Genomic DNA, 18,387 nt, shown 5'->3' with positions numbered 1-18,387 from the left:
TCTTTTTTTTTTTGCATTAAATGAAAGTTCTAAACCTGAAAGCACCAGAAAAATTAATGGCAGGCCCCACAGTGCTGCTAATAATTTGATGTAATGGCTTTTCTGCACCCAGTTTAGGTTTAGTTTCCACGGAAATTACTGTGCTGTAGTGTCATGATGCAGAAAGTGGTCACGTGGGAGCAGGACATCGCGAGGTATTGACGCTTGCTGTGTCCTACTCATTCACCTCCCGTGAGGCGACTCGTGAGGGCCAATGCAGCAGCATATAGCAGGCGACCGAGCGAGCCAAAGCGAGTGTCAACTCACTTTAACCCTTTTGACCACCTTCTGCTTCATGGCGCCGCAACACATTATAAACGAAGCCGAAACTGGAGGTAGAAAAGTTGTTGTATTAAATTATATAGGGTGCTCCGAGTCATGTGAATATTATTTCTGAGGTTTAGAGGTCTCAGACCTTCATTTACCACAAAAAATTAATAAAATATATCTTGTTAGTAAGCCGTTAATCAGGCTTTATGGTGCCTACATAAAGCCTGCTTAACGGCACACTAACAAGTTCTGCTGCTGCTTAATGTCTTAACGTGAATGAATCGATCATCCACTGATGGCTGCAGTAGGAGGTGCTTTCGAAGTACAAGCCTGACTAGAAAGGTTTTCATCGTCCTTACTACAGCCATTGTGTTAAATTGGAGCAAAATATCAGTTCGTTATTGAACAGCACAGCTGCATCGTGGAAGTCAGTGTCAAGCTTATTTAGTGGAAAGCCAGTGACGATCACTTAGCTAATGGATACCCTAGAAGAGTATTAAAGTGTCAAGTGGATGCAAAGGTTTATGTGGAGAATGACTCTTCCCTTCAGCGAATCTTAAATGGCAGAAGCTGCCGGGAGGTTTTGACCAAACTGCCATGTATCTTGACACTGCAACGGCCAGGACTTCTGTGTAGTGTTGATGGCTTGAAAGTCTGAATTCAGACTACTGGGAATGAGAAAACGAGACTGTTGGTGATGCTGGCCTGCAAGGTGCATGATCACGAGTTTCCACCCTACTTCATTTTTTGCTTAGAGACAATTTTGAAGACATTCTCCAGCAATGTGATTGTCTGCTGCCAGGAAAAGGGGTGGATTGGAATTTTGTTGGTCCTTGACTGGGGGAATCGGATGGTGTAGTGCTGTCAGACAGGTGCCTTCCTTCGCCCTGTGTCTATCCCAGTACAGTTGAACCCGCTTATAACAGTACTGATCGGATACAAGAATTAGCAGCCGCGGCACTGTTAACTTTGTGTGTGCTCTGTGTTAAAATAAACGGCTTAGTACAATGTTCCCATGCCGCATTATAGGTTATAGCTACTGGAATATCTGTGCTGAAAAAAAAAAATGCCTTTGTGCCGTACACACCATATTGCCAGTCCCGTATGCCCTCACCGAATGAAAAAATTGGGCGAAAACAATAACCGACATGGCCATTTTCGGCAGGATAATATCTATTCTGCAACCACTGGATGCCTGCCTAAACAAACTGTTTAAGGACAGGTTGCATAAGCTACACACAAATTAAATCCAGGAAGATAGACTGTGGGGTCTCATACGTGCTCTTGGGACAAAGGAACGACAAACAGTGGTGCAAACAAACAAAGGGGCATTTATTGCGCTTTTCATACACTAATGCACGCTAGCCGAATTACAACCAATTGAACATTCACATAGGCGCGCGACAAATCAAGGAAGTCCGACTCACCGCGACCCGATAGCGAGAGAATACGTTCGCCCCATGCTATGACACCATCGCCTAGTCATTCACATGTACAGTCACGCGAACAGTGGCGCGCTCGAACGATCCGTGTTCGTCCATACCGGTGTCCTGCTCTTAGCCTCGCGCGAAGCGGGCCGGCGCACGCGCGAAGCGTTCGTGCGTGTTGGCCGCTGATCCCAACCTAAAAAGAGAGCGCCTTCGACCTTTTTCTCCCAAGTCACCCCGCCGTTCTGTGGCGTTAGCATCGCGACACTCGCGCCATCTCTCGTAACGCGCCGCAACCACTACTATCGCCGCCGACACTTAGCCACGCTATGTAGCATAGATACTCTGGATCTATGCTGCTATGTAGCATAGATACTGTGGCTGCTGCAGGGTGCCGCAACGAGTCCTCTAACTGAGCGCACTGCAGCTTGCTGAGGACAATCGCGTTTGGCTACGTTTGGTGCATCGTAGGCGCCAAAATCGGAAATAATGGAGCCTACGTGAACATCCGAGTTCAAATTTGAACTGCATGCCACAGTAGCAAAAGCAGCAAAAGCCAACTGCAGAAGTGTACAGTGCTTCGAGGGAGTTCGTTGTTGGGCTAGTTGATATATTGTATTCAGAGCAGAAAATAGCACAGAACACAGGACAAGAGAGCAAGAGAGACAGCATTTGTGAAACTTTAATGGCGTGTGCATGTAATGGCGTGTGCAATGCGGTGCATATTAGCAAGTGTGACCTGCGGAATATAGTGTTTATATTGCATGAGCGCATATGCACAGAGCATAAGTGTGACAGGTAAATGGAGTGCTGGGATATGACTTCTGTGACAGTTCCAGTGTTTAGCCAATGATTCCCTTTATCTATGAACTGCTGAAATAACTGAAGGGTAAAATAGGCTACACGATACCTCTATGCACTGCACTGATACTGTGTTGTTTGCAGGTGAAGCTGTCTTCGAACTGAGGTTTGCACGTGGCATCACGCATGAGGTTGCCTGATTAAAAAATGTCCTGAAGGTTTTATACGCAATGTGAATGGAATGTTGCAGTCTATAGACCTTTTCATTGGGCGAGGAGGAAAGGGTGCGCGACGAGCCTTTCCTCCTCTCTGGCTTGTGCGAGCCATTGCAGTGCAGCTTGAATGTGTTGCCAGTCGCGCGCTGCGGAACGATTTGGAGGTGTTTTAGCTAGTTCTGAGTGCAATTTACGGGATGTCAGGTCTTACGAGGTCGTTGAACAACCACTGTGTAGCCTTTAGGTGCAGCAATAGCTACAGTATCTGGAAATTTCTCGTAGATGTGCAAAAATGGGACGTGCATCATCAGCTGCGGTGTGTGTATGTATTGTGAACTATGTTGGATGTGTTGGCTTTCACTCGACGGAGAGTTGTTAAACATTTCCATCAGCCACCGGCATCATTCTCACGCATTTTAAGTCTAGTAGACTTCAAACCACTATGTCTACGTTAGCCTCCTGCAAGAGGCCGAAGGCTTTGCTCAACAAAGCGAGCACTGCGGTAGGCAAACCAACATTATACACACAAGCATCGTGCTTCAATCGGCATTGCAATTTTGCTCTGTAAGGCACAATATACAAAGCAGGTCACATAAAGAGAATCCAACAGCTATTTGTAAGGACACAATTTCCGTAAGATAGGTGAATGCGTCGTAGATGACTGAACTTACGAGACTGAAAAAAAAAAAAAAAAGTTCATATGTAGGCACGCAGATAGTGTTGGACACGAACGCTGCGACGAACTTAGCCGCTTCAAGAGCAGTCAATCTAACCTGTTCGCATAATCTCGGAACTGATCACTGATGAGCAACCCATTTAATCATATTGTATTGGAGAGCTTTGCATGAACTTGCCATGACACTCCCAATTTCAGAATTTTTGACAGGTGGCAAATCACACCGAACCTGGCAATAAAACGGTGCCTGCTCTTTACTGTTGACCTGCACAGTGCCAATGATGGCTATGCACAAAGCGGTGATCGAGTCATGTGATGCACGGTCCGCGCTTTCGTCTGTCATGTAGATTGACCTACGATAACCCACCTGCTGTAAAGATGGGAAAGCCCTTCTCTATATTGGAGAAAACTGGAAAGAAAAACCATCTATAAGATATTGCCGTAAAACACAGGCCCACAATAAAGTAAAAACCTCATTGATATTCAGTACTATTCAACGTCACTAATGCATTAGTTTCAGTGTGGGGATGCGCGACTCTCACACATCTCCTGTAATCCGGCTTCTTTGCGTGGCTAAGCACCGGCGGTGGTCGTAGTGGTTGCGGCGTATTGCGAGAGATGGCGCGAGTGTCGCGATGCTAACGCCACCTAATGGCGGGGTGACTTTGGAGAAAAAGGTCGAAGGCGCTTCCTCTTTGGGTTGGGTATCACGTGAACGACTAGGCGTTGGTGTCACAGCATGTGGCGAACATATTCGCTCGCTATCCGGTCGCGGTGAGTCAGACTTCCTTGATTTGTCGCGCGCCCATGTGAATGTTTGTTCCATGGCTAGTAATTCGGCTAGCATGCATTAGTGTATGAAAGGTACAATTAATACCCTTTTGTTTGTTTGCACTACTGTGTTGTCAGTTCCTTTGTCCCTAGAGCATGTGTGTGACCCCACAAGAGGAAATAATGCACTTGATTGCACTCAACAGAAATTCTATTGACAAAAAAAAAAAAAAAATATTTTCCAGACCTTCATATACTAGAACTTGCCTGTAATCAGTGCTGGCATTGTAATTTGGTGCTCCCTTTAATAAGAGTAAACTGTACTGTATATCTTGATTTCTATGTATCTAAGTTTTATGCAATGCTAGGAGCTCTCGAATATGTGCAGTACCACATTTTCTTACCCGAAATTTTTAAGTATTGAATGTCTTGAAAAATGTTCCGATATCTGATTCTAAATTTAAGTATTTGCCACACCCCTATTGTCAGCCTTATCACTCTCCTTTGCACATGTCATGTTGCATAGCAACAAGTTGCTTATAAAAGGGAGAGCATGTTATTTTCTCTGTCATTCGGTAGTGGCATTTAGGGCTATGTGACACTTCACTGCGTTTTCGATTGGCTCACTTTTTCCAGATATTTCCTTGTGGCAGCAGTGCTTTGAGTGTTTATGATGTTATGCTGCTTTGGGAAATGGAATTAGTTGTAACATTTCCTCGCTGTAGCACAATAAATCCGTCGTCATGCCATTTTCACCATCAGGCATGCCATTGTCATCACCATCAGGCCGTCGTCGTCGTCGTGCGGTGGCCTTGCCACTGTAGTAATGCACACACACGCCTCTAATCCACACACGATTGCTCATCTTATACGGACATGTCACGCGATCTGGTAACAAACAATTTGTGCAACCCAAGCAATGATAGATAGATGAAATTGATTCCCACAGTCTGTGGGGTCTGCATATTTTTTTGAAATATTTAAGCTCAAGTTTGCAGGTGTGGCTCTTGCAGAAGAATATACACTGTTTCAATGCAGATAATGAGCGATGTAACAAAATACAGTGCAGATTTTTGCAGCTTCATAATAGCCAGAGCTTTTAGTGGCACCAATGGCTGTTGACTAACAGATTTTCTATGAGACTGGAACAAGATTCTTCTCTGTGTACAGGCAGCCGAGCACAGCAGCTTCTGGCAGGGCTACAGTGTGGTGAGGAAGGTCAGCAGCTGCAGGCCACCATGGAGATGTGCCAGCTTTTGGTCATGGGCAACGAGGACACCCTAGCGGGATTCCCCGTCAAGCAGGTGGTGCCTGCCCTGACAGCTCTGCTGGCTCTCGAACACAACTTCGACCTCATGAACCACGCCTGCCGTGCCCTCACCTACATGATGGAGGCCTTGCCTCGCTCTTCAGCTGTTGTTGTTGACGCTTTGCCAGCGTTTCTTGAAAAGGTGTGTCACATGAAGGAACATACATCTTAACAGGATGACCGTATTTACTCAATTGTAACACGACCGCGATAGTAATGCGAGGGGTGACTTTTCATTGCATCTATCAAGAAAAAATAAAAGCGCAAAAGTAATGCAAGGGGTGACTTTTCGTTGCGTCGAGCAAAAAAAACATTAAAGTAACGCGAGACCACCGGATGCATCAAAAAGTCGCTGGCACAGCATGAATAGCGATAGCAGATTAGTAGAGCTATACGGAGTAAGAATAGTAGTTTTATTGGCGGCATAAACTTGGACACATTCGCTTACTAACTGAATTAACAAGCATGGTGTCAGCGCACACAAGCAAATATGAATAGATCACACTCGATGACCGCAGACAACCACTGGCAAAGCGCTGGCGTAAGCAGGCGCACCAGCAGCATCAAGCGAAGGCTCGTGTGATTTATCATTCAACAGAAACTGAGACACAGCGCATACAAAGGTCAAAGCCATGTGGAGATCACTTTGAAGATGCGGTGCGCGCGATCAGCCCTCAGCCGCGCAAAGTGCAAGTATGCATTTGCTGGCAGAGTATAAGCCCCCTCCCTCCCGCACTGCCTTCCTGCTTTCCTCCTTTCGCGTGGGAGATTGAGTCGCCAGTTCCCCTTGAGCCTGGTCGCAAGATATGCATTTGGTGCCGCAGCTAAACGTTTCCTCCCATCCCACCCCGGCCTTTCACGCGACGGAGACGTGTTTTCTCTCCGCCGTGCTTTCGCTCTCCGTGAAAGCGAGCGTCCCTCGCGCGCGTGCTTTAACTCGCATATTTTTTTCAATTGCACATTTCACTCGTTGGTTAGAATTGGGTGCGTCATTACACTTTTTAGACAACTTGAATTTCGGTATTCGATTGTAACGCGAGGATCGACTTCAGGTAGCAAAAATCTGGAAAAACAACTCTCGTTACAATCGAGTAAATACGGTAACTTGTAGGCCAATTGGTTGTGGTGGTCTGTACCGATAGAGTGAAGCTATTACAGCTTGGAGCAGTTTAACCACTTGACACAGGACCCACCACCATAAGTTTTCCCATTCTTTTTCTTTGTTTTATTTGTGTAGGAACATGGTTACACCATGCGAATGGTTACACCAACGTGGTTGCACCGAGAGAGTGAATTGATTCACAGGCTGTGTGACACGGAGGCTAGCCACCTGCCTGTATCGTTGCTTATTGGCTACTCTGCAGGTGTTGAAGTCATGTGCATTGTCTAAAAGATGTGTAGCAGACAACCCTTAGTCATAGGCTCTGATTACTGTGGAGTGATAGTTTTTGACATGTAAGGCATGTGTAAAGGCATACTTACTGATGTATGGATTGCGTAAAAGGCAAACACAACAACCAAACCATGGCATTTTTACATACAATACAAATTTATTTCGCACCCTAGACACTTCATTTCTAAGTTAAGGGAGGAGGACGGGATGAAAAATAACTTTTTTGTTTCTTGGCAGAAAGGGCTGAAAGTTTGCACACATACTGTACATTGCAATGATTAGGCAGATCTAAAATTTCATTAAGATACATTTATTAGTTATTGTTTGATAAGAATTTACAAAAATTTACAAGTTCCTTGCTCGTGGAAAGGCTGGCACAGTAAAGAAACGTGGTACCGAACTGGGAATACTTTGTATGTTTGCTGAAATGTCTATTTTACATCAAGACAGTGTTAGTTCCTTTTTTAGTTGTCCTCATAATCTTTTGCTCAACATGACATGCATGTGACTGTATTTTTTTTTTACTTCATATAGCCGTGTAGTTATTGTGAAATAATAAAATAATGGAAAGATAAAGAAAAATTTCAGGACTGTCTTGATGTACAGCACAGTTTATGGATCACAGCAAAACAAACTGGATCAAAATCGGTCCAGCCATTGTTGTGCCATGCTTTCCACGAGCGAGGTGACCGACAAAAAAAAAACACAATTGAGAAAATGGGCTTCAAAGTTTTGCAAGCAGTGCAGATTTATTAGAATGCATCAGGGCTGTAATATTTGGCATCATTGCTGTCAGACATCATCTTGCACCTTTGCCTTTTCGTTTGGTGGGCTTCAAATATTTTATAGCCTGGCCGGTACATCAAATTGAACTTCCGTTCAGTTGCAGACACCATGCGAAGGGAGTTGCCAATGCTGCATGCTCGTGTTTCTGCCGTCACCGCTGGCATGAAACGCGGCTCGAGGCGCGTCTGTTGATGCGACGTTCGGGCGACTATTTGTTCGGTGAATTTTTGGTTATCACACTTTAGCTCGTCGACAGTTAGGGATCGCTCGTAGACGGCGTGTCTGTGTCGCACGATGAATCAGAAACTGAGTACAGCGTCTTTGCCGGCGATGGTGACCTTCGACCTGCGTTGATACATTCTCGGCTGATTCGCACGGCCGTACGCCGAGGCGCGGATGCCTCTGTTGGCACGTATTCCGTCGACTGCGTTATTGGTGCCGATGGCACAGGGCGATTGTCGGTTTCGCTGCTGGAGTCTCACGGTGCAAGGTAGCGCGGCCCGTAATCCACAGGTGCAAGGTGGCGCGGCACGTTCAATCGGGTGCTTCTCCCGCTAATCGCTGTATTTTTCTTGCTGTAGGAGGCTTGCGCTTCCATATTTCGAAGGCGTGCTTCGTCCAAAATTTCATCTCGAACGAGCGACGATCCATCACTAACCTGGGAGCTCTCAGAAATCCGAATTCTGCGTGTCAAGTGAAGATACCGGCGTGGTTTGCGAAGCAGACAACTGCGGTTGCCATCTTGCCCGCTGCCGCGGCAGTAACCAATGGGGAGACTGCCTTTCAGCACGGAAGCCAATCGGAGGCTCGCTTTCATCGGAGGGCTAGAGTGACTATCTCCAGCAGACCCGCGCTTCTTTTGTGTTTGTGGTTTGTTACAAGATGGCGACGACCGACGAATTGAGAAGCGGAACGGCAAAACTTTGAGCTTTCAAACGATACCAAGATGGCAGAGCTCAGTGGCGGGAAATACAAGATATGGCTCCGTGAACTGCGGCGATATTGCGCGATTTAAAGCTGTTTTCTCACCCTGCGCACTAACAAATAATTTTTTTCGGGCACTTTTAGTGCTTTTTCAGCCAAACCATTTTGATACAGCATAGATTAGGGGTTGCAGATACCGAAACGCGTGGTTTTCCAAAATCAACTTTTTTCGCCATTTTCGCGATCTGATTCCCGCGTCCCCCCCTTAATTCTAGGCTGCACTTCATGCTTCGAGTTTATTGCGTGCAGCTGAGTGTTCCAGCTCTCAGACATGTTAGTCGACTTCCGTCAATTCAACCCTAGTGGGACCGAAGAAATTGATCGAATTATCCGGCGAGTAGAATTATACGAGATGCAGAAATAACGGCAAAGCACAGCTGCTGATTGATTTGGAAGTATTTGCCCGATTCTAATATGCCCCTGAATCGCAATAAGCACGCACCTGCCACTTTTGATGTGTCTAAAGCAGAGAAATGTAGAATTGACATTAACGCTTCTAAACAAACTAGAAATCTAACAGGCATCCAGTTTTCTATAAAAAAAAAAATGGGCAAGACATTCTGACACATTTCTAATATGTTGCACAATGGAGGCTGATTTGTTAACTGTTTCATTACTGCACGAAAAGGATCGTGTTTGCCACTACAAATAATATTCCAGCACACATTGCAGCGTAGCAAATTGTACATAATGAAATGCTCTTTTTAAAAACATACGTTGCAAAGCAAAAACATTTGTTAGGTAACACAAAAATTCTAGAAAGCACCTTTTTGTTTGCCAGTAGATAAAAACAATAAGAAAACTTATCTCCAAAACCATTAATATCAAAGGAAATTTAGAATATACATTTCAAAGATAAATGACCCATGAATAGTGTCTTAAAAAATAAATGCTCAGTACACCACCGTTCTTCGGATATAAAAAGAAACTAAGACCAGGAACTGCTTTTCACTTGTGCCATGCGGTGAAGCATTTCCTGGCTTTTGTGAAGTGTAGGTGCACTCCGCATGTTTTGCACAAAACATTTGTTTTTGTTCAACATTGGGGCCCTCGTAACACATTTTGCTGTTGTTTTTGGCATCTTCCGAGGGTGGGTCCGATGAAAAGTCCAATAAACACCAGTTCGTCTGGCGCCACCTCATTCCAGGACCCATCTCTCTTATCGTAGCTGGGCAACTCCGGAATATGCATCCAAGCATATTTGTTTAGATTTCCAGATGGTCTTTATCACCTCCGCAGCGAAAAAGAGAAGAAAGAAATCCCGAACAGCGCAAGACTGTAAACAGTCTTGCGCTGTTCAGTAGTGCTGCGCGAATATGTGTTTAGGGCGATTGTCTTGGCATGAATTTTCTTTCAGCACATCCTGACCAAGCAAAGTACGCAGCCTAGAGTTAATCAGTGAAGCTCTCAGGTCGTGCACAAAGATCGGCAGATCAGCACACACGAGGAAGGAGACCGCTCAAGGCCGTAAACGAAAGTCGCCGGTGATTAGCTGCGGATGTCCCAGGCTGACTCAATACAGTGTTGCCGTCGGAACTTGAATCTGGTTTGCTGTGATTTAGGGACTCGTTTTTCGAGTCTTCATCACTAAAGTCAAGTGCAGGTGCAGCTTATTTCCGAGCGGGACTCGCCATTTCGACTTTCGATGATGTTTAGTAACAACGGCAGCGCCCCTCGCCGGTATTTTGCAGGGGAAGTGAAATCGAAACTCTTGGCAATAGGCTGAAAATGCCAAGTCCACATGTTGGACATGTAGTAGACCTTTAGAAATGTGCTTTTATGGAATAAAACTTCTTGGACTCTAAACCAAAGCTCACTATTGAACAGGTGGCATCATTTAGGATACTTATCACCGCTCAGCACTGTCAGATGGCAAAGCCAAAATCATAATTTAATTGTTGACTTGTTGGGAGTCGTTTCATCACAAAAATTTGATGTTAGTGCGGCGTAATCACGAGCGGCACGCTTTTTTTACGAGGGTGACAGCCACGGCCCTTCTCACTACATCACACACACTTTCGCAAAAGGCCATCGCAACATCGCCAGAGCGGGAAAATTTTAACCGATTCTTAAAGAGGAGTGCCTGTGGAGTAACCGGTGGGGGGCACTAAGTGCATAAAGAACTACTCCAACATGTCGAAATCGGCGATTTAAAGCATCGATCACCGCTGATCTATCTGAATAGATGTGGTAACGAAAGAGTCACAAGTCAGCTTCGGCGCATGGTTCTTGAAGTCGGCTTTGCCTCAATACATTCTGGTTATGCAGTAAAGCATAACATCACGAAATAGGTTTGTGGTTTCATATTTGATTGCACCGCGCAGGCAATTTTTGGCCGACTTTTCTTGAGTAAAGGTGAATACCGTAACCAGACATTGTGAATTCTGGTTATTGCTTGAAAATCTTCCTGGGCAGGCTGAAAAATGCATTTGCAACTGGAGATTTGATGTGTGTTCAAAGCATTCATTATCCCCAAGCTCCCCCTGAGACAGGCACTGCCATTAAAGTGACTGGTCAAGTTCGAATTATACGGTGAGGGCCAATCAAAATAAGTTTCAGCCAATTGAAATGCATGGGCACCAATCGGGACTTTCGGTCCGGATCTAATTAACAGAAAAATTGAATGAACCGGACCCAAATAATCGAAGTCTACTGTAGTGGCTTCAGCTGCACATTTTACACTTTCCTATGTTTCGAAAATGTAAGTTTTTAGTGTAGTATGATGTCTCTGGTTACAAGTGTTAAAGTGATATCATAATTGGCCTATGTTTATGTCCACTGCAGGACGAAGGCATCTTCCAGCCATCTCAAATTACCCCTGTCATGTGCTTGCTGATTCCAACTTGCGCCTCGGACCTGCGGCTACGCACTTCGCGCGTCGGCACCGCGAGCGTCGACTCCTCGAGGCCGCGGCTAGGCATTTCGCGCGTCGGCACCTCGGACTGTGCGACTAAGCTAATCGAGGATCGACTCCTCGAGCCCGCGGCTAGGCATTTCGCGCGTCGGCACATCGCTCATCAAGTGTCGACTCGGACCCGCGACTAGGCACTTCGCGCGTCGGCACCTCGAGCGTCGACTCCTCGAGCCCGCGGCTAGGCATTTCGCGTGTCGGCACATCGCTCATGGAGTGTCGACACCTCGAGCGTCTATTCCTCGGACCCGCGGCTAGGCATTTCGCGCGTCGGCACCTCGGACTGCGCGATTGAGCTTACCGAGCGTTTGGACCCGCGACCAGGCATTTCGCGCATCGGCACCTCGGACTGCTCGTCGAGCGTCTATTCCGCGGACCCGCGACCAGGCATTTCGCACATCGGCACCTCAGATCGACCCGCGACATAGCACATCGCGCGCTGACTCTGTTATCGTAATGTCACGATATCTAGTAATAATACCTATCATACCACCCCTTCATAAAGAGAACCTCATCATGAGCTCTGTTCACTAGGCCACTTGGGCTGGCACAGACACCTGGCTGTAGAAGTGAGGCATGATACAAAAGTACAGGCTGGAAAGCACCTAGCAGCTGCATTGCTGCCTATCTATCAGTGGCTCTCCTAACCTCCATAGCCATTGTCAATGGAAGATTCAGAAGGTTGCTGAGAGCCTTCATTCAGTAACATGGTCGATTCTACCAAAAGAAAACAATGCCTCACTGACTGCACTATAGGCTGCTATCAATGAGTCAGTCTGCAGATACAACGCTAGAACTACTGTATATTTATGCCCACATAGTTCTGCACCTCACTTGGTTTGAAACCCAGGCACCATGCTCTTTGTAGAGCAGCAGTAAAGAATGCCATACAAACATGAAAAAGGCAGAACGAAGGCTCAGCAGACCAGAGGCCACATGTCCAAGAAGCCCCACGTCACAAAACACATCAAAGATTACAACTTTGGTGCGTTTTAGAGAACTGAAGAGAAGGTGCAACTTTGAGAGCCGTTTTCTCAAAACTATTTTTTCGCCTTTCTGCTCAGTTTCTGGAGCTGATTTCTTCGTTACCGTTTAGCCTATTTTGATTCTGTTTTTTTTGTCACGTTCCTTGGACTACAGTGCAGGTCGAGACAGTCTCGCATTTTTATCTTGATATTTTATAAATTTATGGCGTGGCTATTCGTTTACCCCATAAGTGTGCTTGGTGTGAAGGTAACTTGAAAAATGACTATCTAAAAAATTTGTGTTGCGAAAAAAAAAAAGTAAGACTGTCACGACCTTCAGCACGCATTGAGCTATGCAGTCAATACTCAACGAGCCTTCCATTACCGTCCTCAACTGCACTTCCCTTCCCTTGGCACCCATTCTGCAACTCTAATGGTCCACTGGTTATCTGGCCTATGCATTTCTAACCTTTGCCGACAGTGCGTGCTCAGTGTAAAATTTTGTGCTTTTTTTTTTACTTTATTGGTTCTATTTTGTGGTACTTTATGCCTTGGTAATGCATCTTTTGCAGCTTCAAGTCATACAGTGCATGGATGTTGCTGAGCAATCTCTGACCGCACTGGAGATGTTGTCTCGGCGGCATAGTAAAGCTATCCTGCACGCGGTAAGAAAGATATTTTTTTCTTCGTAATGACTGTTTGGTGCCCCAATTCCCTGAATGTCCACCAAATGGTTATACAGTCAATCCTGGATATGTCAAATAATTGTCTGTATCGAACAGTTGTAATATCCCTTTGAAAATCCCATGTAGCGATGTAGTAATACGTGTAGTACATTGAATTCCTGTGGAACGCCATGTTCGATATGTTGAACACTGCGCCGCACCCCTGAAAGGAGGCGCAGTCAGTTCTCGGGCGTCGAAAATACTTAGTGCTGACAAATTTGAAACTGTGCTGTTGTGGTGGATGCTGTCAAATGAGCTTGAATCTGAAGGGCAGTTTGTGCCATGGAGGAAAAATGAGCAGGGTGCTCTGTTTTGCTTGCAGCACCTATGGATGGCTCTTGCAAATTGCGGCTGTTTGTTTTCGGCAAGACAGGTCGCCACTCTACTTCAAGAATGTGAAAGGCCTCCCAGTCCATTACACATTCACAAGAAAGTGTGGATGACACTCTGATCTTTTCACTGAGTTTCGACGGATATGGGATGCCGAACTGAAGGTGCTGTGCCGCTGGGTTACACATGTTTCAGAATGGACTCAGATATTCTGCAAGCTGAAAGTGACTTTCGAAACTAACAGTGTGTGTGTTGAGTTGGCAGTCATCGACGCAGCGGCCGGAGGGGAAGAGCTGAGAATGAAGGGATGTACCAGCTGCAAGGTGTAGTTTGGTACCACTTCATGTGCTACCACTTCAGGAATAGAAAAATTTATGAGGTAGCCTTGCCATAGACATATGAACTTATACAAACACACATGGAATATTTAATGAATGACCTTAATTGGTTATTGTCATGCAACAAACACTTTGCTCTACGGCATGCCAGGGCTGTATGCAGAGTCATTTGCTGGTTTGTGCAGTTTTGAAATCCTGGCCTTGGTATCACTACTGTCTAGATGCTCCTTTTGGCACTTTCGAAGCCTGCTCTTGTCTGTGGCACACTAAGCAATTCCCCGTACTGTAGCCCAGCTTCTCGGCAATTTGGGTGTTGCTCTTTGTCACACCCTGGTTGAAGTGGCTGATCGCCTCAGCCCCTGCCCTTGACCTTTCAGGGGCTGGGAGGCATGCACAGTGAGGCATGCTGATATTTTGGGACCTGCTCCCAAATCATGGCGTGCAGGCTTTCATTGGAGTTTTTGGTGATCCCATCACTGCATCGCCGCAACAGGGCTTCATCACTAATACACCTAAACACTAGGCTGCAGTGTCCTCACAAATAAAATCCGGCAGGCTGTTCTTATGTGGTGGGGGCTCCTCGTTCTTAGCCACAGCTTGCACCATGACTCTGGGCCTTAAGGGCAGAAGTCGTGTCTAGGTGCCTTGTCCGTCGAGAGCATGTGCTGCAGTGTGGCCTCATAGCCTTCTGCATTCCTGGCACATCGCTTCTTTGGTTCCTCAAGGCATAGCCATAGTAGGAAGTGATTTATTAATTTTGTCTTGTCAGCCTTCTTTTACCACTAAGTGTCTCACCTTGAGCTTTGTTTTTGTCTACAAGTGTGTGCAAGGCAGCTCCCATGCACTTATGTACCAGGTTGATATTCTTTTTTTTTTTTTGCACTTTTATGTAGCCGTAGATTTAATCTTCTGTCAGGGTATGGAATGTTCGGCTGCCGCCATCTGAGAGCATAGTCGTGTAGCGAAGCATATGCTTCTCTAATGACCGCTGGAACAAGCACAGGGCTGCTTCCACTTCCATCTGGCTAGCCTTACAATCTGTTTTTCTGGCACAGTGGGGCATGCTGGATGAGCTAGGCAGCATTTCCTTCATTTTCTTTTGTCCCACTGGTTGCAGCCCTGGCAAAAGTTGGACAAAATATGGTCTGTCATGAGACCAGTGTACATTCAATTATACAACCTACAAAGATGTGGGAGCTATGTCCACGAGTCAGCCAGCTGCCATCGTCAATAACGTCGGATGTTTCCTGGGTTACCTAACTCCGCGTACAATTCTTTAATGCGAGCAGTGCTAGCGGTCTCGCACTGAGTAGCACTCGCCCTGCAGGCTTCTACCATAACCTTCACGTGGCCCTGGTAAGACTAGTGGTGCAGGCCACGAAGTGAAACGTTCATAGTGGCGAAAAAGTGTGACAGAGCTGTTGCTCCCTTGCTGATGCTGTTGATTGCCTTCATTGCATGCAAGTTCACATTGAAAGGCGTTATTTTGGCACCAGCATCATCGGCTACCCTCAGAGGCGAGAAATGCTCTTCGACAAGAGAGCACAAGCTTCCACCACAGCCCGTCTTTCTTTCTTTTACAAGGTCATGCCTTTTGTGCTGCGCTCGGGGAAAATTGCAATCCCAAGCAGCGTGTTATCACGGCTAAGTCGACAGTGACAGATTTGGGGCTGTTTTCCTTGTCACTCACCAGTTAGACGTCTTGCAGGTTGGATTTTCACTCTGTTGCGCACTGCAATGCCAGACAGTCCTTCAGGATCGCTGCACTTTTCGCGTGCTTGGCCGACTCGCCCACTGAATAGTATTCCGTATCAGTGCAGTCTTGGATGCGGCTGGTTGCACCGGCTGTCGATCCGATGACACCAGATGTGCTGCAGCTAGGCCCTAGTAGAATCAACGTCATCGGTAGAATGTGCTTCGGAAGCACCAGGAGTGGTTCTAGCAGCTTGCCGTTGCACGCGATCTTAGCTGCGCATTCCATGGACGCTTTCATTTTTTCTGTAAGCTTGACATGTCTTCTTTAGGTGAGCGTCTCCGGACATATCACCACAAGACGAAAGTACGGTGCACTTCGGTCTCGTGCCAGCCAATGGGAGGCGCGAGACGGGAGGCTTAGCTTGTGCGCATGCGCTCCGAACCACTCTTCGGAAAAGGGACAAGAGTGGTCATTCACTTTGATCGGCGCCATTATGAGCTGGCGCAAAATGTGCACAAAGAAACCAGCTTGAAAACAAGGCCAAGATGACCGCGGTGAGCTGGTGTCTGCGCCCGTGGCGTGTGCAGGAAGTTGCACACGCCTGTCAAACTTTGCCTGTCACAGGTCATTTCGTGGCTCACATGGCGTTTTGAGTTTTTTGTCCTATTTACCGATCGAAAGCAGCGTTAATAATTTGAGGGCAGGTGCTTGAAGGCACAAACATTCCTAAAATGTGTTTTTATCAAAATTAAGTTATCGGCCATTTTTTTACCATTCTAGAACCCACGTCCCCTCTTACTATCCTAGCCTTGCACCACTATTCACTGTGGCAATACATTGTGTAGCTATATTGATTCAGTGCTAAATGCTATTGGGTTTTGTCAATCTTTTTGTCGTTTTAGAGCGGCACATTCTTAGTGGCCATTACCTAGTTACTGAAGTTGGTGTCAAAGATTTTCAATGAAGAGCAGCACACGCACTGGGTCACTGGAGATGCGGGACGGCGTATGTACCCATGCCACGTACCCAGTCCTGCATCTCCAGTGATCCATGTTGGCTTCAAGCAGGTTCGTTGAAGAGCGGCACATAAATATACAAAGCCAAATTCCCAGTGACCCAAGTTGGTCCAACATTTGGTTTGGGCCCCGTTCCCTCAGGTTTGCGGGAGAACCCAGGTTAGCAGGAGAATGTTTAGAGACATAGATACACATTTAGCCGTAGGCATGTGCATGAATTATCCTAGGAATGCTTATCACATCAACTACTATAAATGAATGCTTCATCCTTGGCTTGCCATAGCTGTGAGCCGGTTTAATGGCAACGGGACTTGCTCGCTGAAACCAACACTCCAGTGTGCCACACACCTTGGAGGCTTCTTCGGAGGTTTCGCAAAACACAACCGCCCCGGCAGATTGGCGGTTGCACAAAAAAAAAAAAGGGAGACATTGTGCGTGCACTGCTAGGTGGTGCAGCGTGTCTAGAGGGGAGCGCAAGGGAGGAGCTTGGCTGCAGTACACGCCTCATGCTTGACACGTTTCTGCATTGGCAATTACATTATTACAATTACATTACATTACAATTACTACATTGCTTGAATACTAATCGCACTAACTTCAGTCATCGTGAGATGAGTTCTGCCAGAATATTTGTTGCTCCTTTTAGTTTGTGATTGTGAAGACTTGGATGCAGTTCTTTCTTGTAGTTTTCTTCGTTTCAGCAGATTTGCTTATTGTGAAAAAGCTCATGGTGCTCAAGAAATGAGCCCTGCAGCACATAGGTTTCATACTTGAATGCTAGTATGTTGAGTGTTGGTATGAGTGGTATGTTTTGCTCTACAGTCTGCATGTGTGTGTGTGCATGTTTACATTCATGCACTTTAATTGCAAAGGCCCATGTGCCTACTCACGATGCATGCAGACATTGAAGAGAAACTCGGAGACAAGGATACTTCATTGAGTAGCCTTGCATACTACAGTATAGACCACTCATAATGTAACAGTTTATTGTGCAGAACGAAATACCGGTTATAATGTGGCTTTCGCGGGAAAATCCAAGTGCGGCAGTGAACATGCTTCTCAGCGAGGTGCGCCCTGCTGATGGGAGAGGAGAGCAACGAGGGAAATGAGACGTGGAACGAACAAAGGAACGAACAAAAAATCAATAATTAAAAAAACTCAAGAAAAAAAAAGTGGCGGCAGCTCAATGTGGGCGCACGGTGGTTGCCTAGGCAACGGAGAAGCCTTTCGCTCTACTGCTTATCAGCGGTGCACTTTGCACAGAACGCGGCTTCAGTTTTTGTGCAGCCAGTCGCAATGTGTGTCGTGAAGGACAGATATCACGCATTGGACGCTGTCAGATTAACCCTTTGCGGTCTGAAACTTTTACCCGCTTTCCGGCTGTCCTGGTCTGAAACTGTTTTGCCAGTTTGTGGTGTCGCGAAGAAAAACACAAACTGTGCAAGAAAAACTGACAGGATATTTATTTTTTCTCTTGCATTCTGCAGGCAGCTCCTCTACCGATGTTTGAGCAGCGTGTGATACCGCTCGAAGCATTTTTCTGGGTGCAGGCCAGGGTTGTTACTACAGGTTTTGCAGAAAAACACAGTTCCCTCCTGCCTCCGTTTGTTTTTCGATCGCTACAAACGGCACAGTCTCTCCTATTTCGGCCTGGGAGCTTGTAGATGAAATGGCTCCTCCCATCTAGCTTTTCCTCGCACTCCTGCCACGCAGACGGGCCCCGCTTTTTGGCTCT

General features: G+C 46.3%; 1 protein-coding gene across 4 annotated transcripts in view; it reads left to right on the top strand.

Annotated features, from left to right (window-relative positions):
* The window catches only part of LOC119442300 (E3 ubiquitin-protein ligase TRIP12-like), a 148,058-nt gene that overhangs the window by 37,815 nt on the left and 91,856 nt on the right, over positions 1–18,387 (top strand). For all 4 annotated transcript variants that reach the window (XM_037707121.2, XM_037707123.2, XM_037707119.2 and 1 more), the window contains exons 8-9: positions 5,370–5,650; positions 13,120–13,212. In XM_037707121.2, coding sequence (XP_037563049.1) covers positions 5,370–5,650; positions 13,120–13,212 — 374 coding nt within the window. The remainder of the gene's footprint in view (positions 1–5,369; positions 5,651–13,119; positions 13,213–18,387) is intronic.

The sequence above is a fragment of the Dermacentor silvarum genome, chromosome 2 (genome assembly GCF_013339745.2).
Source record: "Dermacentor silvarum isolate Dsil-2018 chromosome 2, BIME_Dsil_1.4, whole genome shotgun sequence".
NCBI lineage: Eukaryota > Metazoa > Arthropoda > Arachnida > Ixodida > Ixodidae > Dermacentor > Dermacentor silvarum.
The sequence above is the reverse complement of the archived record's forward strand: the minus strand, read 5'-3'. Positions and strand labels throughout refer to the sequence as shown.